Consider the following 22,135-nt stretch of genomic DNA (forward strand, 5'->3'; position numbering starts at 1 on the left):
AGTATGTATTTTTGATGCATCACGTATAAGAAAGCGAAATTTATCTGACAGATTATTCTCTGTTTTCATTCTACCACAATTTTAGTTTTTCATTCAACAAAACTGGACTCTGGTAAACCTCAAGTTTAGTTAGTTTCCTCTTTCTTCTTAAAGTTGAAGTCTTTAGAATGAAGGTGAATGAAGGTGAAACAAAAGTAGTGTTTCCAGCCAGTTCAAGAGGAACCCATGTATTTGTCCAACAGTATGCAAATTGTAACCACTAATACCTCTCTCCTATTGATTGTCACGGAGTGTGTTTGTCCATGGTGTTGCATGGCCTCCCTGCTTTGCTTATAGGGGGTTGCTGAATCAAACAAACACTCCAACAGATAGCTTTTGGAAGATTGGGTTACTTTCAACATGAGAGGACATGTTGACTGCATTGTTACCAAAGGCACACTCCAAGCTGACCTTCACGAAATTATGTTCAGTAGAAATGAAGGCACCTAAACCTACCATCAACATAATATGCATGTGTCATTAGAAGATTTTATTTGACAATGTCTCTTTTGTGGAAGTCATAGACAGCCTTCCATGAAAGACTTTTAGATCCTCTCAGGTGGTGTTCAGCCATCAACACCTTGTGACAGATGCTCACTAGCACATCTTCGTAATGCATGGGGTTAACTTACATCAATCTTAGTGGGAAACCATCAGATAACTCTACATGAATATGTGGAAGTGCCATGAAGAATATTTGGAATGCATGTGCACCAACTTTTTGAAAAATGAGAAAACATTGTTTCTTCCTCCATACAGAGCTGAGATCTACTGGTACTGCTCATCATTTTGCCTACCTCCTAAACACATCTGATTACCGGATCTTGCGGATGGATGAGGACTATGACCGGATGTATATTGGTAGTAAGGACCATATCCTGTCCTTGGATCTCCATGACATCAACAAGGATCCTCATATTGTAAGAATTTTTTTTTTTCCTCTCATGCCTTCCCCCTCACCTTCTGTCTTAAATTGAAATAAAGCAAGTGGTGATACTTCAATTCTCACAGCTGACTTCAAGCCAAAATGTTCTTCTCCAATGCACCAGCAGCAGCATTTGTATTCGCTGAAACAGTTTTTTTTTTCTTTTGACATTCACTTTTCCTGATGTGAGTCATTAAAAGGCTGTTGTTGGGTTAGGACGATTCCTAAAAGACTAATGCAGTATTAGCCTTGATGGAACGCCCTTAAATGCAAGTGACGTGTAACGGGTTACAAATATTGAACGTTTTCCTGCTCATAGATCCACTGGCCAGTGTCTGAACGAAGAAAGATGGAATGCCTTGTCAGTGGGAAAGACGCCAATGTAAGTACGCCTCTTGACAGCAAACGTAGTCACAGCACAAGCCATTAGATTTAGATTATTTCCATCGGCTAGACAGTCTTATGTGAATATGTGTTCAGATAAAAGTGTACAGTTGCCCCGAATATATGTTTACATCATTGGAATTTGAAAACATTCAAACAACACTCATATATGGGATGTGGACACGCATAAAAATAAGATACCTTCGCATCCATTTATCTAGAGTGACGTGGATATTGTGAAGTTTACTTTTATTTTTGCATGGCTACAAGAATAAAAAGGCTTTTTTTTTTTTAAAACAATTGTGGTCTGTTCTTCATCTCTTCAGGAAGAGTGTGCAAACTTCATCCGTCTGATTGAGCCATGGAACAGAACGCAGCTGTATGTCTGTGGGACAGGCGCTTACAATCCAGTCTGTACCTTTGTCAATCGAGGGCGTAAATCTCAGGTAAGAATGTATTTGTGGAAACTGCTGGCCAGGAATGAATTTCCAAAAACAAGCCAGCAATCATATCCTCCCTGTTTCTCCACTTTTAAACCTCATTCTTCTTTACATATTATGCTTTTTTCCCAATGATGGCCATGGGCGTTAAATAAAAAAGAGCATATTAGAGATAATTCACTACTAATCCCTCGAGATTGGATTACAAACTGTGCAGAGAACATGCAGCAACAAGTGTGGCTCTTATGACATTCTTACTGCACCTGGTTTCGAGAGGATATGGCCTCTTCTTCTTCAAAGTTCCCCATCTTTCCGATCTTTAAGCTATTCACATTTCACTCCTCCATCCACCTCTGGCAAACTCCACTTTCTGAGAATGCGTATAATTGGAAGTGTGAGCTCCCATTATGGTGTGCCACTGGAAAGTTCATGAATTTGTCCATTAATAAGTGCCATTTTTTTCTGTCATATATTGCACATACCTTAGCTATCCCAGGAACCCATTTTTTAGCCCAATGTGTGTCCGCCTGTGTGTGTTTTATTCCATTATTAAGGTACATTGCATGGCTTTGTTAACAGATTTCCAGGTATCTGGTCTTTCAAATAACCTCAAACAAATTAAATGAAATTCTTTGATGAAAAATATAAACATGTATTTTCATACCTCACTTGCAGTCTTGTAATTCATAAAACGGGTTGCCTCTAATGATTTCCACAATCTCTGAAGAGGTTCCCACACCCTTTTCAGTTCAGTGGCATAGCGCTCATACTGTCTTGCTATCTCCTGTTTTAGACACCCATGTATCTACAGATGGCCCAGGCCAGAGGAAGGGCTAACCGTGCAGCTGAACCCAGCACTGTACATGAGACACTTGGACTGAAGGTGTGATATCATCTTTGTTTGCACCACAGGCCTGCATGCTACTTGAGATTATAATCCCAAAATGCATGTGCCATTTCTTTGTTTCTGACCATCTCGTGATTACCTTTTCAACCCCAAGCATGCTTTCTGACCATTTCATGTACTTTGTTCAGTTTGTGGTCTAATGTTCCATCCTGAGTTGAAATGGGATTATTTTATGATAACCCCATTGTCTCATCATTCTTTCCCATCGATACTATGTTTTTTTATTTTCTTTGGTCGGGTTCTAGTACAGTCTATCAGCCACCTGAAATCTCATATATGATGTTGGCAGGACAAAGGTTTCAGTGCATGGCATAGTCGCTGTGAAATCTGCCCATCCATCCATCCATCCATCCATCCATCCATCCATCCATCCATCCATCCATCCATCCATCCATCCATCCATCTTTTCCTCAAAAGGGCCGTGAGAGTGCTGCAGCCTATCCCAGCTAACTTTGGATGAAAGGCAGACTACACACTGGACTGGTCACCAGTCAGTTGCAGGGCACGTATAGTCACCATCACTGAGCAGGAATTGAACCCACACTGCCTGGACCAAAGTCAGGCGTGTGTACCACTACACACTAAAGACATCAGTTGCTGTGAAATCACAACGCCCAAACAAACTTGAATAAACGGTTTAGCTTTCCAAAGACAGTAAGCTGTGACATCCAGTATATCAATTCTTCTCCCACTCAATCCTCAAACTTCCACGGGAATGTTTTGCAGTCTCTCCCACAGCGGCAGCAGGTTTCGTCAGCGTCTTACCCACTCCTCCAGCAGGCGATATTAGCCCAAAGCAAACACCAGTCTTCTGTAGTCATAACTGGCTGTGTGGCAAAGGCAAAAAAAAGAGCAGCATATTTGAATATATTCCCCTCTTTGAATTCTCCAATCAATTAGCATAAAATATTTGACTAGCAGTCCAGAGTAAAAAGCTTGCGTGTCCTATTGTTTGTAGGACCTTGTGGCATGTACTGTAAATTATGGTAGTTTTTTTTTTCCTTGTAGAACCTGAAAGGTTTGGACTTTTAAAAAAAAAAAAGTCAACTTGTGGCATGATTGAGAGTGAGCTTCCAGCATGCTCTTGGTCGCACGACTGGTGATTTTAATCAAATTTGAGTTTTAATATGTAGAGATGTGTGTATGATAAGTGCATTTAGTAGTTTTTCCTCTGCGTTGGTACGGACCATGACAGGCATCTTTTCGCAACAGGGAATTGAAATGAGGATATGACATGATTTGCTGATCTTCGAGGCGCAGCCATAGAACATGCCATTGCATGCCACTGATTCAATTATTCCTCCTCATAAATTCCTAGCAATCACTCTTCAGTGCTGGCGTGTCAGGATGCATCGGGGATCCATCAAGTAACTTCTATCTGTGGCTTGTTTTCACTGTGGTGGTTTACAGGTGTCAAGAATAGACCTGTACTACCATCGAGAAACAGGAATATTTGGCATAGGCGATATTATGCTGAGAGAAAGCAGCAGACAGCACATTGTTCTCCATTACAGAAGCTTTAGGATGGATTTGAGATTCCTCTTTCACTTTGCATTGCATTTTTTTGTATGAGTCCACACTTATTATTCTAATACTCAAGCCTCCATCGGGCCTTAAATGTCCCACAGGAGTCGGAGGGAGCCTCATTTTCCCTACCTTAGGGAATCACAGTGACAAGATCAAGAATGCTGAATTTATTGTCATCTATGCCTGATTTTCCAATTGCAGGAAGAAATTTTCCACTTGGAGCCTGGAAAAGTGGAGTCTGGGAAGGGAAAGTGCTCCTATGACCCAAAGCTCAACAGTGTTTCAGCTTTAATTAGTGAGTATGGTCTCTAAGATGTCATTATTATTACCATATTATTATTATGTGAAGTGCATCATAGCCTTTCACCTTTATATTTCCAAATGTGTATGGATTAGGCTGACGTGGAAACGTTTTTGGAAAGGCCAGTATCAATTTCTGATGTGCCATGACATAAAGTTGAGCAAAAATATTGTAGTTTCACTGCATTGTGGGTATTGCAATTAAGCTTTAAAATACATCTTTTTGAAAGGTTCATATAACATCAATTTGGGGAAATTCTACTTAACAACTCGTGTTGACGGACAGTAGCCTGTCTGCACGGCGTGTTAATGACTGTTGTTATACATTCCAAAACAATGATACCGTTCTACAGTAGGTTTGTGGCGTTCATCCAACTTGGAGCATAAATTATTTCACCTCCACACAAAAATCCCAGGCTAGTGCTGTCATAAACTAATGAAGCCTGCTTGGAGAGGTGAAACGTTTTCCAAGACAGTGATTTCCAACCTTTATAGAGCCAAGGCACATATTTTGCATTTGAAAAATCCCACAGCACACCAACAAAAGTAAATGTCACCAAAAATGGATCGATTAATTTACTCTACGTAGTTCCTGCTATCTAATAGAAGAGGATTTTTTTGTTCTGTCTGTCATCGTGCTTCACTGACATAGATAGATGAATAAAGATACATTATTTCTTGGAATAAATGTTTTTTTTAGCAAGTACATAAAATTGGATAGCTTCGCACAGCACACCTGAAGACCCCTCACGGCACACTAATGTACCCCGGCACACTGTTTGGGAATCACTGTTCTAAGACAACTGCGATGAATTCAATGCCTTGAGAATGAAATGACCTGGATGTATGAGAATATTCACAGGCATATTCGAAAAACAATTAACTATTTTAGTTAACACTATTGAGAATATTTTGTACCTGAGTAAACACAAGAAGAAATTGGACAATATATTGCTTTCTTAAAAAAAAAAAATAAAGGGACACGCTATTTCTCTGCTCTTCGTTGTTTTGTGAAGTAACTTCAAGGGCAGATGTTAGCCATGGTAGTAAGCAATATTGTCTTTCTTGGTAGCGAGTCAATCATCTATATTTTATAGCGTAGCATTTTTTTACCTACTGTAGATGTGCTAAATCTCTCAATCTAAATGTGTTTGCAAATATTCATTTCAAGACATTGTTATAGTATATAGGTAATAACAGTTTACATACCGTGAATTTCTCAAAGCGTGTTGGGTGCCGTTCTCCCAAACCTCACATCAGTTTAGTAAAAATTTACAATTGAATATTTTACACTACTGTATTTTATAAATTTAATACTTGCATTGCAAAGTGCTTTGAGCTTTGCTATTCTTTGATCAGACTTCTAGCAGACACTCTTTGAAGCACATTTTGCATATCTTTCCTCTATCAAGCTGCGGTACCGCAACAGTTGCCAATTTATTGACAAGTCAACAACCCACACAGGGCTCATATTGCTGGTATAATGTTTTGGCAGTTTTGAAACTGAAACTTTTTAAAAATGATTTTGACCAATATTAATTTAAATGCTTAGGAAGGTCTGCATTTGCACCAAACTGTAGGAACTTGTCCTCCTCCTAAAAATATCACTGTTTGTGTCGTGACATTAAAAGAAAAGAAACCATAACAACATTCATCCATTGTTGTATTCATGAAGGTGGTACAAGGTCACATCTAGACCTCCTAATTGGCATACAGTGGTCCTTATTTCTTACTTCTCTTACTGTTTGCCACAACTTGACTAATACAGTAATGCGTCAGTTCCTGACCACAATCTGTTCCAGAAAACAGTTTGAGAAGTGATTTGTTCGAAAACCGAATCGATGTTTCCCATTATAATGAAAGAAAAAGAAATAATACGTTCCAAGCCTGAAAAATTAGGCTTTTGAAAGCATTTTTTTAGCTTTTCCTGATAATAGACTGCATAGTAGAAATGCATGTATAGTTTTAATAGTTTATATAATAAAAGAGCCATGTTTGGGGGTTAATACGGTAGTCCGTGATAAGAAGAAAAACAACAGTCACTACTATAGAGGCTGAGTTATACAGAAAAACACAAGTGAGCTGGTTGTGCCGTGCGCTTTATGTTATTCACGAGGTTTTTTTTTCAGGGGGCGTTCAAATAGACAATAACAAAATGTGTCGTGGGTGGGTCAACTGCTTGCTCCGTGTGCGTTCTGTTATTTCCGGGTATTTTCGGCAGCGTGGGAATTCACAACAAAGCGCGACGTGGGTCAGCTGGTCTGGCTGCACGCAATATGTTATTTCTGGGTTTTGTTGAGGGCATTCAAGTACAAATTTTCGTTCGAAAACAGAAGCAAAAAAATTGTGACATTTTCGTTCGAAAACCGATTTGTTCGAAAACCGATTTGTTCGAAAACAAGGATGCTTGAGATCCGAGGCTTTACTGTATTTAACCCTAACCCTACCTTTGATGATGGGAAACATCTAGGTGTGACAAATGCAAAAAAAAAAAAGAAAGGAAAGGAAATCTGGAAGGGGACAAACACTTTCACGCCACTGTAATGACTGCCAACCGACATGCATGGGACGAATCATGTCATCTACAGTAAGATGGATTTATAGCCCTTTTTAAATACTTGGCATCATACAAGGGGCTATGTTGTCAAGCTCCAGTGCCTTAGCATTGATATATTCAGCTTCATGCCACATTACACATTAGATCTGATCATCAGTCAACATTTTAATGATGGATGGAAAAATATATCATGCTGCAGAAGAACTGGGATATGGGCTGTAAATGGGGACAGAGATCTTTGTTACCTCAGCACTACCTCCTGCTGTCGGCACCAATAGGGCTCACACAGCCGATGGAGAACCATCAACTTGCTTTCCCGTTGGCTCCCATATACTGTACGTAAAGCAATACATGTGGTTAGATTTTATGTCATAATGATATATGAAACGCATTAAATACATTATCTACAAGCAGAGGTTATTTGTCCTTTATGTTCTTAATTATTTGGTTTGTGATGTTGAAAAAGGATTTGGTAAGCTGTTAATACCATGCAAATTTCTGTATTCCACTCACAATAGAAAAAAAAAAGGGATTTAAAATTACATTTAGTGTAACTATTACAGAATGTCCTTACTCAACCAAATTCCAATGAAAATAAGTTTGTCTTACCAAAGCTAGGTCTTTCCTGTAGTATTGAACTCTTCTAAGCCATATTAATGAACTGGAAAATAATTGGATGCTTTCCTTGCCTTGTGTTTTTGGACCAGAATTCAGAAATCCATTTTTCCGGGTTTTTAGACTTTAAAGGAAGCTTGAAAGCACTTTGCAATACAAGTATCTAATTTAGAAAATAGGGTAGTGTAAAATATTCAATTGTCATTTTTTTTACTCAACTGAAGAATTTGATTTCTTTTTCAGATGGTGAACTCTATGCTGGAGTCTATGTCGACTTTATGGGAACAGACTCAGCCATTTTCCGAACTTTGGGGACAAAGACTGCCATGCGAACCGATCAGTACAACTCAAGATGGCTGAATGGTAAATGTCTTATTTCTTTGAAAAAAAAAAAAAAACACAATTAAATAGTCAACCCCTCCATCCATTTGGAGCTTTTCAACAAGGGCTAATCAGAAAATGCCTTCAGTTTATAAAATATGTCAGCCTCTTCTACCCACAGATCCCACTTTTGTCCATGTCCACCTCATCCCTGACAGCGCCGAAAGAAATGACGACAAGCTGTATTTCTTCTTTCGGGAGACATCCTCTGAGATGGGTCAGAGTCCTGTGACCCAGTCCCGCATTGGACGCATCTGCCTGGTGTGTACACTGTGCATTGTGTTTGTTTGGATATGTAAAAAGAATGCAAAGAAAACCCTGCATCAAAATGAAAACTTGAGTCTCCAGAGTCACCCTCTGGGTTTAAGTGTTTATCTGCTCAACTCGTGTTTGGCCAATGTGCTGGAATCTGTGTGTCTTTAACCTTCCTGTCTACAATGCACCCCTCTGTCTGTTCGACTGCCCTTTGCCCTCTCACCTTTGGACCTCCTGGCCTTTTCTGCATGATCATTCTACAACACATTTCGTGTAAAGATCAGTTAAAAGTAACTGTTATTCTTCATTGATCACCGCTATTGACAGCAAGGGAAATCAAGTATCCACGTTAAACTGGAGGTGCCAGTGAATGGGGTTAATCGAGACCACAGGTGTCAAATTCACGGCCCTGGGGCCAGATCCGGCCCGCAACATGTTTTTATGTGGCCCGCGAAGGCAAATTGTCTGTCTGCTTCCATGATTCTAGTGAAAATCTGTACAAAAATGTCAAATTGTCATGTATCATAAATGATCACATTGAGATCTAATAAGCATTTTTGTGTTACCAAACATAAACAATGGTTGAAAATCCCGTTGCACTTGATTTGTCATTCCAAAAGTACTTCATAAATTTTGTGTGTAAATATGATTTACACGCAATTTAAGATTTGTATGGTTTCACACTCAATAACAGCCCACCGAGGGGAAACTGTAACTACAATGTGGTCCATGACAAAAATGAGATTGACACCCCTGATCTAGACTTTTTTTTTTCCTAGTAAAACTTGCAAGCTTCAGAAAATACAACCACATGAAATGAAAAAGTAGTAGATAGGAACAGGTATGCTGGCTTTGAGCATTGGCATACAGTTGTTAGAAAAGATGGAAAATATGATATTGTCATCTTAGCTGTTTAATGTTGTATTTATTTGAGGGTGTCGTGGATTAGCAGGTACAGAAACACCCAACCCTTTCAGAAGCGGCGTTTGTCACGGTCTTTGGGAGTTGTGGTCCAGTCATTCTTACTTCAACACTCATCTGGACACTCATTGTGCAACTCTCTAGTCTGGCTCCCGAAACTAAACTCTACTTACAGCCTTTACTATCATTTAAATAAAAATGCATCATGAAGAATATATCAAAAAATGTCACTCCGCATAATTGCTCAAGGAAAACAATGCTTTGTTTTTTTTTTTATTTATTCATTTTTGCTTTTGATTCTTCAAATATTTTGAAAATAACTACAGCACTATGTCCTCTTATCGCTGGTACTGTAGATAATAAAAGGAATCATTTGAAAGTTACTATCATTAAAGTTGATAAAACTTCAGGTATGTCGAGCGTCCTAGTTTCTGTAACACACGGGTGTTAAACTCAAGGCCCGGCCGAAGGCCAGATTTGGACCACCACCTCCTGTGAAAACAAATCATGTGCGCCAACTTCATATTTCTTGGTAAAACCTATTCCCCAATTCCAAATCGACTTCATTTTTGGTAACGTTGCATGATGGCCACCATTTTTTTTGTGCTCCAACCATTTCTTTAAACAAACTACAGTTGGACAAATTCTTTTCCTTGACTTTGTATTTCAAAACTAATTATTATTTTCATAACTCTTTACATATATGTAATAATATGAGGAGGTGATTATACATTTACATAATTTCACAAAAACTGTGACAAAATTACTTTGTAAATTGTATTAGAAATACGCTCAATCAAAGTTTATTGCTGACGGCTGGCTCAAGCCCCATTAGTCTTATTTTGCGCTTTACTCCACCACAGATGGAAAAACGTTTAAATATGAGGAGACTGTTTATCTTCTCAGCCCCCATCTTCCGCTAATCTCTCACATAATACAAACCAACATGTTGAGCTTCGTGTGGAAGACTCCACCTGTGGTTTGTTTTCAGTAAAGTTTGAAGATGAGTAGGCGTATAGGATGTGCGTGTGGTCAACGATGGGAAAACGGTTTTGTGTTTTCACCTTTTTTCCAAAGAATGATGACGGTGGTCACTGCTGCCTTGTCAACAAGTGGAGCACCTTCCTGAAGGCCAGACTCATCTGCTCGGTGCCCGGGGCCGATGGGATGGAAACACACTTTGATGAACTACGTGAGTACAACATATGCTCTTTGCGTTACCAAAAAATATTGCTATCAAGACTTTTATATTTTACTGATTGAACTACATGTATTAATCACTCATATTCCCATATTTTCCAATCCATCACATTCAGCAGTCATTTTAGACCAAATTTGAATGTTAATTTTTTTTTAAAGGGAACAGAACTTGGAGATAAGTTAATCACCACAAATCTAATACAAATACATTTTCTCAACATTAAATCTGCAAGGGACTGTTGTGAAGACCTATGCATTAATTTTTATATATCAAACCAGTTAATCCTTTTGACAATAAGTATCAAATCCCAAAGAAAGAAAGAAAGACAAATTGACCAGATTTATTAAAGGCATATTTAATTCCAAGTACCTGCCAAGTATGATTTTTTTCTGATATGCTAAAAGCAAAACTATATGTTCTGTTTCTAATGCAGCACCTACCAAAAGCAACTTCTACGCACACACGTTAACGCAGAAATGGGCCACATTTCTTTCTTCCTTCTTTCCATTTTATACCCATCAAGGGTCCTGTAATGCGACACAGATCCCCAGAACCACACCTCGCCATATCATGTCCTTTCAAGATGTCTTGCGCAAGTCTTTTTTTTCTTTGTGTGAAAAGAGGGACCAATTGTTTGCAGATCAGATCAGCAAATGGGAATGTGTGTGACTGTGAATAGTAGCCTCTCTCAGTGAAGGCGGGGGGGGGGGGGGGGTCGCTCTGTCGCCATTTGTGTGTCACACTGGTTGAAAATAGAGGGATGCCATGACTGGGGAGGGATGCACAAACTCTCTAATGCTCTTGAGCTAACGTTAAGAATAAAAAGTGCCATTAAGAGTTGAGGTTTCTTTATCACAATGACCCATTTCTTTTTTTTCATGTCAACCCAGCTGCAGTGCCATAAAGCACATTTTGCTTTTTACTGGCGACAATTATTTCAAGCCATCTGAAAAACTGCAAAGGTGCCTCGTTCTTAAGAATTACCATATGTGGCACATTTGTTATCACGGAAAACAAGGACTGATTTGTCTTTTTCCAAATGGTGATCTGGTTTTAGTAGACAGTGGTGACATGGACTTAAACTCGGTATGTAAAACAGTTTTTTCTACTGCAGCTTGTTCTATAATACTCTGGATAAAGATTTGGGGTCTTTGAGTCAATGTGTTAAGCATTCATGTTATGACCTCCTGTGCCGCGTTGTTCCAACTTCATAAGACAAAAGGAAAAAGTTTGCACTGTACTTTCTGGACTTGATGGTTTCGGCTGTTAGACCACATGACACCTTACCGATAAAATTCAAAGAAAAAACATTGTTGATGAAATGTCCAAAATGAAAAGAAATGGGAGAAAAGATGAGACTTGAGTTTAACTTGAAAGCAGATCTAACTCACCTCGCAATTAGGATTCTTTTTTTAATCTGGAGATGTATATTGTGTTGAGAGTAGAATTAAAATGACAATAATCATAGTTTTTTTAAAAAACTCTGAAAGTGTGTTTATCTGACCACCACTTCACCAGTTCCCATTACACTTCTAATTTACTGTAGTTTTAAAGTATTATAACATAGTGTTTTATCTTCAATCTCATTTTTCCTTTCCCATTTTCAACTTTTAATTCACACTGAAAACTATTACGGAGCTTGAGTGCCAACTGTAGGTGCTCCTTTGTAAAAAAAAAAAAAAAAAAAAAAATGTCCTGGCAAAAAGTGTGACATAATTACAGCCTAATATACTGTAAATTTGATGTATTAACCATCACTAGGCAGCTATGACATTGGGGTATCTCAATGCGTTTCCCTCCAACAATTCTTTAAAGAGCAAAGTGTGAGTCAGCTGCCCATTACAACAGCTCCGCGAACACGCTTTTTCCCACCTGTTTTTTTTAACTATTTGATATTATTTTTTCATCGTGCTAACATGATGTGAACTATTTGCAGCGTTTGAGCAGTGACATTTTTTGGCAGATAATGGCTGCGTTATTGGATTATCCCCGTTTGTCTACAAGGCTACAAGCGTAAAAGAACTTCGCCCCAACATGAAGCCCCTCAATCAGGAATGCATCCCTGAGGAGATATAAAGTGGGATGAGAGCTGGTGCTGAAATAAATAGCAGTAGTAATGTGAAGCAAGAGAGAAGACTAAATAGAACAAAAGATTGGAACCCTTCCCTCTGTATGTGTGCTACTTGCCCAAAGATGAAGTAACTGCTGTTTTTAAAAACATGCAGTTGTTTGTTTACATTCAAAATTCAGCTTCTGTAGCAAACACAAAGAAAGTAATCTACACTGTGATTGAGAGATTACACTTTGAGCAGGGTCAGTGGAGACTTCAGTCTTGCGCCTTCTCTCATCGACAATCAGCTTCACAAAATATGAGGACTGTGCATCAAGAGGGAATAAAATTCCAGACCTCCCAAGTAAAGAGAACGCTTTTTCCATCAATCTATTTTCTGAGCCGCTTATCCTCATGAGGGGGGCAACAGTGCTGGAGTGCTGTCATTGGACAGGAGGCGAGGTACACCCTGCACTTATTGCCAGCCAATCGCAGAGCACATAGAGACAGACAACAGTCGCACTCAGAATCACACCTAGTGGCAATTTAGAGTCTTTGATTAATGCATGTTTTTGAGATGTGGGAGGAAACCAGAGTGCCTGGAAAAAACCCACAGAGGCACTGGGAGAACATGCTAACGCCACACAGGCGGTGCCGGGATTAACCCCAGCCAGTCCTCAGTATTGTGAGGCCAACGCTCTACAGCTGCGCCACTTTGCTGCTGAGAGCGCTTCTTATAAATGATAATTAGAAAATAAAGATGTAATTATGTATAATTGCATTTGCTGTTTTATGTCATGTTGATGGTATGTGTTATGCTAAGAAATATAGTTAGTGCATATTCTTTTTCTCAGGAATGAGTTTAAACATTTAATTTAAGTTCCGAGAGGAATGCAACACTGTACGGACACTCTACTACGGAAAGGAACGGGACATTTGCAGTTCAGATTTGAGGGCAAACACCCTCAATGCATCATTCTGTTAGCTTAGCGCTGTGACAGTTTATTTCCCATGCTGATCTATGTGGGACAATGCTTTTTTTCCCTTTTCTGTCATGTTTTTGGAGCTCATATTTTTAGTAGCATTCCATCATTCGCTTGTCACATGTGCCTACAGTATATTTTAGTGCCATTGCTCGCACACCACAAGGCTCAGCGCACATTCACAATTAAGTGACGTAAGCTCTTGGTTTCTTTTGTAGGGATTCCAAAACAGACCAGCACTCAAATTTTCTTAAAGAAAATTGTTTGTGCTTCTTAAAATGGAGTCAATCTTATTCAGCATTTGATAACAGAGGAGGAATATTAGTTTTGGTAGCCCCTTCACAGCTGAGGGTTTTTAAGTCCAATCTCAGTTAAGACATTTCACTGTGGAATATACTGTACGTATTTTCGGCATTGCTTGCTTGGCTTTTCTCCAGGCTGTCTGGTTTCCTCCCCACATTCTCAAAGCATACATCCTAAGTTAAATGAAGTCTCTAAAGTTCTGTCTGTAAATGCTAATGTAAATCAGTACCCTGTATTTTGTGCCCTGATGCGCAACTCACATGAAGATAAGTACTAAAAAATTTGGATGGGTGAATCTTCGTTATTTGTTTAAACTTGTATTTAAATATCACACAACCCACAGGACCTAGCAACAATTTTGGCTTCATGTGGAATGTTTTAGATTTTAAAAGCGTGAAGACACAATCCCCCTTTGTCCAAAGTCAATAATCAGTAGAGTTTTACTTCAACAAGGATGAAAGTTCAGCATTTTTTGCGGATAATTTCCTTTTTAGGGAGTGAGTGAGATGGTGCTCTACAGTGTTGGGTTCGCAGAAAACTGTGTAAATATTATTCAAGATAAGCACATTGTTGCACTCCTCTTTTCTCTTTGCAGTGATGTGATGTGACCCTTTTCTCTTGTTTTTCAGGTGATGTTTACATACAGCCAACACAGGATAGCAAAAATCCTGTCATATATGGAGTCTTTTCTGTCTCTGGGTTCGTGTTTTTTACATGCTCAATACAAATACATTAAAGTTGTACCGAATTCCAAACCATATTTGTGTTCAACTTCAATGAAGATGTTCTGTCCCATCCTTGTCACAGTTCTGTCTTCAAAGGCTCTGCCGTTTGTGTCTACGCCGTGGCTGACATTCGCATGGTCTTCAATGGCCCCTTTGCCCACAAGGAAGGTCCCAATTATCAGTGGGTGGCCTACACTGGGAAGATCCCCTACCCCCGCCCAGGCACAGTAAGGCTCACCTATAGAAAGTCTAACCCCACATGGACCCCACACACGAATCCCACAGCAAGCTAGCATAACATTGATTTTTCTTTGACGTAAACCTCAAATAGAAAGTATGTTGCAAAAACGCAGGGTCAGCGCAACTAAATTCTGTATTTCTTTCAGATGGGTCTTTATGCGTCTATTTCTTTATTTGAGCATGCTGAAAGTTGTTGACTCTGTTCTTTGCATAGTGCCCTGGGGGTACATTCACTCCCAACATGAAGTCTACTAAGGACTATCCAGATGAAGTGATTAACTTCATGAGGAATCACCCTGCCATGTACAATTCAATCTACCCAGTACACAAGCGCCCCCTAGTGGTGCGTACCAATGTGGACTATGAGTTCACCACCATCGCAGTGGACCAAGTGACTGCTGCGGACGGCAACTATGAAGTGCTATTCTTAGGAACTGGTGAGTTCACAGCTACTAGGTGACACCTCCTTTTCACTTACTAAACATTTAAGTCACTGGGTTGATAAGTTTAAGTCAAAGGATCTCGGATCACTCAGAATAGACAATAGCAGTGTCTCCGTGGGGTTAGAAAAATGAGCAAAAGGTAGATCTGTTGAAAGGAATCCCATATAAGTGCAGGCGTTCTTCATAGTAATCATTGATCATTAAAAAAAAATATTTTGCGCTGGTATGGAAAATAATGCTTTAACTTCTTAAAGTTGTTTCTCACTCGTTGCATTCACATAAACAACTGTGGATTTGTACCTGAGGGCAATGGCAGATTAACATCAAGGAGGCGAGGAAGATGCAGGGGGTAAAAAGAAGGGGGGGGGGTGACATATACAATGACAACAGCAATTTCACAGCAAGCAGCCCCCACATACTGCATTCTGCCCCTTCCAAACTGGCGTCTTTGTTCGTCTGTGCATTATGGGGAGGAGTCTCACGCCTTTATGTGGGATGCCGGGCCCGCTGGAAGAATGTGTTTGCTTTCAGCTGCTGTCAGACACAACCATTCAGCCCACCTTTGAAGACTCCCTGCACAAGTCATAACAATAAATTATGTATCGTGCTCACAGGAATACCAACAGAAATCAAGCATACTATTGATGTCTTGTGAAAAAAGGAGGAAGACACCGAAAGTGAAAGCATCAAGAATACGGGGCCCATTTCATCGTTCAGATTAAATGTGCTCAAACCAATAAATCAATGCAAGACAGGCAAAGATTGATATATATAGTAATAATATATTATTCATGTGAGGATGTGTTTAAGAAAGGTATTGTCTAGCCAGTATGAGCAACATATCTGATAGTACTAATATTTATATTCATATTAATATCTGTTATACAGTAAATAAATACTGTACTGCGTATATATATATACACACACACACACACACACACACATATATATATATATATATATATATATATATATATATATATATATAGTGACCAAGAGTTGTATGAAAATTCTTTATAATAATATAATAATAATTTTCGATTGTGATAAACAAATTAAAGTTGGCTATTTTATTTAAAAGAAACATTTAAAAGGAAAAACATTGCAATTCAGCATGTTTGGGATTTTGGGATAGCCATTGATTGACCCTGGATCCCACTAGAACAGATCCACAACAGGGCTGAGCAGCACTTTCAGAAGCAAGATGTCTGCCTTAGTCAATTAGCGCCACCCAGTGTCGAACGGTGCTACACTGCAGGCAAGCAGTGGAGCAAAAAGGTTAAGAGGAGGGAACAGTGTGATGGTGACATGGAAGCCCCACCAGGAGGTGAGTTTGGGGGCCTCAATTTCTGCCACTGATATTCATTATTATTTATCATTTATTGTTTCAGTTCTCCTTGAGTGATTACAATAAGTAAAGCAAATTCAAATGTGGAAGAAAAACATTTAGCATCAAGATGGATGCAGAATATTATCTACATCAAATAAAAATATCCAAACTAAACCAGTATACAGTTTGATACATTTATCATAAAATTGTCATGTTTTATTTTGGATGTACGAAATAAAGTGCAGCAATGAAGTAGAACAGTTTTTTCACTCATGGTATATCACAATAACGTAATGCATAAAAACTGAGTATTAATTAAAATAAACAAAGTGCCAAGTAAGTGAAAAAAAATTTTGAGAACAAAGATAGCTGAAAATGTTTTTCCGAAAACAACCTAATGTTGAATATTTAGGGCTTAAGGTAAGGAAATGCAAACGGATTTATATAGTACACATCATCCACAAGGTAACTTAGTGGTTTAAATGATTAAGAGCAAAAGATGCTTAAGAAACAAAGTACCATACACAAAATTAAATTACAGCTAAAAAGCACATAAGGCTTTAGAATATATTCATCCCAAACATTTTTTCTGCTATTTTTTTCTTTATTAATAACGCTCCTCCCAAAAAATAAAATTCCAGGCTCAGTTGAGTTTGCATTTTTCACGATTAACTATGCTTGTGGGCCACTTAGCATGTGCATAGTTCGCTTAAGCCTCGAGGAGAGCAGCAACATCTCTGTCCGGGGAGTGGATGGCACAATTGCGAGTGTTTGACTGATGGGCATGTACATGTGTTTTGCTCCACAGACAAGGGGACAGTTCAGAAAGTTATCGTTCTTCCCAGAGATGACCTGCAGACAGAAGAGCTGGTACTGGAGGAAGTAGAGGTGTTCAGGGTTAGCATTTTTTTTCCTTAATTCATTATTCATTTTCAACCAGTTCTAGATATTGCATATTCTTTATAACTGTTCCTTAACCGTTCCTTTGGTTCATAATTTCCATAGTAGATAGGCAACCTAGTTAAATAATGCATTTTTCTTGTTATGTTTAAGGTTGCGACTCCAGTCACAACAATGAAAGTATCCTCGAAAAGGGTAAGCGTGCCTGTGCAACGGATTGGTTAAGGAGGTGTACTGTAAATGTGTGTCAGTGATGAAAACACTTTTGTTTCAAAACATTTATCACACACATGAACCTAATAATAACATGATTAGATTTTAAACCTCATTTAAAGCCTCTTTGTTGTGATTACGGTATATTAGTTAATATATTTGTTTTTGTTTGTTTGTTTTTCTCGATGTGCAACCAGTTCAGGGTGTACCCCGCCTCCTGCCCGTTGACAGCTGGGATAGGCTCCAGCACTCCCTTGTGAGGATAAGCGGCTAAGAAAATGGATGGATGCCTTATATTACTGTAATTCTCGGCCTGCAGAGTGCACCTGGTTATAAGTCTCACCCAGTACATTTTTAGAGGAAATGCCATTTGGTACGAACATACGCCGCAAGTGCCCACATTGAGACCTACACTGAAACAGGAGATATTTACAAAGAAAGACAGTACACAGAGAGTTTAACGCTAACGCTAGTGCTGCGCTAACAGGGCCGTACCGATAAAAGTCACTCTCTAGGCACATATATTCTACCGGTCTCACTCTTACCTTTTCCCCTCGAGTGCCCCCTCGCAGCCGTTCCAAAAAAAGCACAAATTAACTGCATCACCGCATAATCCACAGGGTTGAAAGCATGTGAAAAAAGTTGCGGTTTATATGCTGGAAATTACAGTAACTCTTCCTCTCCTATTGTAACACAAAGAGTATGTTTTTAACATACTGTGTGTGGAAAAAAGATTCATTAAAAACATAACTGAATCTTAACTGCGAATGATCTTACTCACACTGTTGATACGCACTTTCACATTAGTTTTGGCATCAAATTGTGTGGTTTTGGCCAATTTGACCTTATAATAACCTTTTCTACCCACCTCTCTCAACAGCAACAGCTGTACGTGTCATCTGCGGTCGGATTGACCCAACTCGCGCTTCACCGTTGTGATGTTTACGGGGAAGCGTGCGCTGACTGTTGTTTGGCTAGAGACCCTTACTGCGCCTGGGACGGCAAGTCATGCTCCCGTTACTCCGCTTCCCAGAAGAGGTGAGCACCAACAGTGTTGTTATCTTGCAAACATTAAAACCGAGTGATTTATTGATGCACTAAATGAGTTCCAAATTAGTGTTACTTAACGGCTGCTTTTGATCAGAGGAACTATTGACATTTGAATTTTGTGTGATTCTGTTGTTAGCCTTTAAGTCAGTGGTTCCCAAAGTTTTTTTGCAGCACCCCGTTTGGAGATGAAATTATTTTCTCTCCCACCACCCCACCACCCCCACACACACAATCACAGTTTTTCTATAAATACGCATAGGCAATGGTCACTTTTGCAGTTAAAAAAAAATACACTTGTGAGTTTATCAAGCCCCCAAGAACAAACAAAAGTCTAAACTTTTATCATTTCATTGAATATCATTTCAGTGACTGGTGTGGGCTTGTTTGCTTGGTATTAAAATTAACTCCATCTGCTTTCTGGATACAACTTAATCGTGAAATCTGTTCATGGTAGCCCCTCATCATAACAGGGCGCCCCCCCCCCCCCCCGCCCCCAACTTTAAAACCACTGCTTTAAGTAACGGAAACTGAACACAAATGTCAGAAACACAACTATAACAGTATTCACACGCAAGTATTCTCTATTTTCTGCGAAGAAGGACTAATATTGCTGCCATACTGAGAATAAAAGAGAGGAGCTGAGAGTCTAGTACAGTATATCTGTATGTTTGTCTTGTAGTCCTACTAGCTACCCAAGGCTCACAGACCAGAATGAGGAGTACAATGTGCAGAGTGTGACAAAAACTGTATATAATGGTGCCATTACTGTATGTTTATGTTGTATGTGTACGACAAAATTTAGTGCATGAATCTCCTTGTGTCTGAACCTATAACTCAAAAATACATGTACATGTAAACAAAAACAATAAAAAAAACAGGGAGAATAGTTAAACTGATTGAGCAAAACCAATGTGATATTTGGATTCAGTACATGCAAACTTTCTGAACTCAGCTAACAAAAAAAAAATCTTAGACCATACATTTGTTGTTGAAAATCATCATAACGTTGACTGGCCAATTCCGCTTTGCCACATTTGTCATCTGTGAATGGCCACACGCAGTTGCTGCTGACGACAGTAGCTTTGCACTTTACACAATACCGCTTGGCATGCTTTCTTCCTGCTGTCCCTCATTGGATATTTTGATGCAAATGGGCCGTGGCGTGTCGAAGTGCCGTTTTATATTTGACAGTTGCTTCGATTAAATGTTATCATTGCATAACAGACACACCACAGAACCAGCTCTCTCCAGCCACAAAGGCAATAACTATTTGTGTATTTGTGCTGAAATGTACGCTCTTCCCCATCTTTCTTTCTTTTTGCCGTTTTCTTCGTGAAAAAGATACCTATTTGATTAAAGGGGGGGATGTTTATTTGTTGACCTCACAACGACCCAAGACACTACTGCACTATCCAATAAAAATATAGCCTTACGCCACTGTAGCTAGAAGGACGACTGGAATTGGCTCTGCCCACCCGCATTGTTGTAGAAAACGATGGCTGGATTCAAATGTGTGAGAATAGTTTATATTTGGAATGTTATTTTTAACAGTTATTTCAGCACTGTATTATTTGAGAATGTTAGCAGAATTATTCATTATTTATCGTAAGAATTGTTAGCTGAGATTTATGTGAGCCTGATACAGTTCTTAAAAGAGCCACATGTGGCATGCAAGCCACAGAATCCCGAACCTTGTTATTGAGTGCCATTTTTCTCATAAAAAAAGAACAACAAAAATGTTTCTGGAAAGGTATTGCATTTCTATTTGTTTCAATGGGGGAAAAGATTTGTTTACGATTACAAGTGCGATCTTGGAATTAATTAAGCGTGTGTTTTGAGACACCACTGCACACATTTTGGAATAAAACCTCCACCTCTTTGTTAGTGAAAACGTAGGCCTGCTGTACTACTGTATAATAATGTTGGTCATTATGCTGATACTTGGTGAGCCAAGAAATTTTTGACTGGGTATTTGGCGTAAAAATGTTCAGAAAGTCGGGCTTGCAAATTTTCAACTCTTAAATATGTTGAAAGGTTACAGGAATTTGCTGTAGTATTTGACGTACTGACACCGGTAATACTTTGTGGAATGTGATACATTCAGTCATCATGCAGTAAGTCGTTGAATGCTTTGAATGGCTGTCACTTTGCTTTATGCCTTTTTATTCTGTCTCTCTTTTCCGCAACACTGGTCGGACCCCTTTCGACGTAGCCGGAGACAAGACGTCAAGTACGGGAACCCGATTCGTCAGTGTCGAGGCTTCAACTCCAATGGTGAGGTGCTTGTTCTTCTGACCATCCCTAAGTTTATGTTTCAGCTTTTGTTGTCATTGAATCAGTTCAGAAGTGGAAGTGGAAGTAATTGTATGTCAGTGGTACTTAAAAACCACTATAGAGCTGGTTGTAATGGGCTTTAATGTTTGTATTATTTTGACACTGTTACGGTAATCTGTAGAAGGCAAAAGTGCTTTGATTTGCCACTCCCAAGATTTTGGGTGATGGGAGCTCATGGTAATGTGTGTTTGGTTGCCATGGTAAGATTTCTCTCTTTTTGCCCTGCAGCTAATAAGAATACTCTGGAGATGGTACAGTATGGGGTGGAGGGAAGCAGTACCTTCCTGGAGTGTCAGGCCCGCTCTCCACATGCTGTCATCAAATGGCATCTACAGCGAGATAACAGCGACCGCAGAAAGGAGGTGAGATGCAAGAAGATGTGAGCACACAGCATTGTTGATTTATCTATGATAACAGCTCCAAACTGAGAGATAAATAATTCTGATTGAAGACTATAGCAACAACAAAAATAGTCTAATGCCTCCAGACTGTCGATATTTTTTTCACTGATGTCCTTTAGTGTTTTAGAGGATATTTCTCTGAGGAATCGAGGAACCCTGCCTCGTTTTAGTTATGCAAAATATTTGAAAGGTTGTATGCATTCTGTGAGCCTTCGGACTCAAAACTAAGTCTTTTCTCAGAGGCATTTCCGCCTTCAATTTGCCCAGATTTGAACTCAATTTCCTCCACAGAGAATCGTGAAAATTGTATCTTCTCGAGGAGGCAAAGTTTTTACTTCTGTCACACTTGACGAGGAAGAAAAGAGCAGTAGTAGAAGAAGAAAATTGAAGAAGGGAGGCAAATTCTTAGCTTTGCGGTTGCAAACGTTTTGTCATTTTTGACTGTGCAGAAGGACTCGTGAGAAAAACTACACAAACACTCAACACACGCCTTTTTTGTGTCCAACAATGTTCTGTTTCATTCATTTGTATTGACCACACATCTAATCTAATCTGCTCTAATCTAGAGCAGTACTTCCTGACATTCCTTGACCGAAGACATGTTTCTAATGCACCACCACCAAACAACAATGTCACAAAAGTATTTCCAGTATACTGAAATAATGATGATAGTGTTTCAGTTGACTCACAGATTTACTTTGTGGAAAAACA

General features: G+C 39.2%; 1 protein-coding gene across 2 annotated transcripts in view; it reads left to right on the forward strand.

The window, feature by feature from the left end:
- The window catches only part of sema3fb (sema domain, immunoglobulin domain (Ig), short basic domain, secreted, (semaphorin) 3Fb), an 80,729-nt gene that overhangs the window by 55,926 nt on the left and 2,668 nt on the right, over positions 1-22,135 (forward strand). For both annotated transcript variants that reach the window (XM_061832767.1, XM_061832766.1), the window contains exons 3-18: positions 799-959; positions 1,284-1,346; positions 1,675-1,794; positions 2,582-2,671; positions 4,424-4,517; positions 7,938-8,057; positions 8,197-8,336; positions 10,329-10,443; positions 14,418-14,487; positions 14,596-14,740; positions 14,968-15,190; positions 17,335-17,423; positions 17,580-17,621; positions 18,520-18,676; positions 20,880-20,963; positions 21,252-21,385. In XM_061832767.1, coding sequence (XP_061688751.1) covers positions 799-959; positions 1,284-1,346; positions 1,675-1,794; positions 2,582-2,671; positions 4,424-4,517; positions 7,938-8,057; positions 8,197-8,336; positions 10,329-10,443; positions 14,418-14,487; positions 14,596-14,740; positions 14,968-15,190; positions 17,335-17,423; positions 17,580-17,621; positions 18,520-18,676; positions 20,880-20,963; positions 21,252-21,385 — 1,847 coding nt within the window. The remainder of the gene's footprint in view (positions 1-798; positions 960-1,283; positions 1,347-1,674; positions 1,795-2,581; positions 2,672-4,423; positions 4,518-7,937; positions 8,058-8,196; positions 8,337-10,328; positions 10,444-14,417; positions 14,488-14,595; positions 14,741-14,967; positions 15,191-17,334; positions 17,424-17,579; positions 17,622-18,519; positions 18,677-20,879; positions 20,964-21,251; positions 21,386-22,135) is intronic.

The sequence above is a fragment of the Syngnathoides biaculeatus genome, chromosome 10, assembly GCF_019802595.1.
Source record: "Syngnathoides biaculeatus isolate LvHL_M chromosome 10, ASM1980259v1, whole genome shotgun sequence".
NCBI lineage: Eukaryota > Metazoa > Chordata > Actinopteri > Syngnathiformes > Syngnathidae > Syngnathoides > Syngnathoides biaculeatus.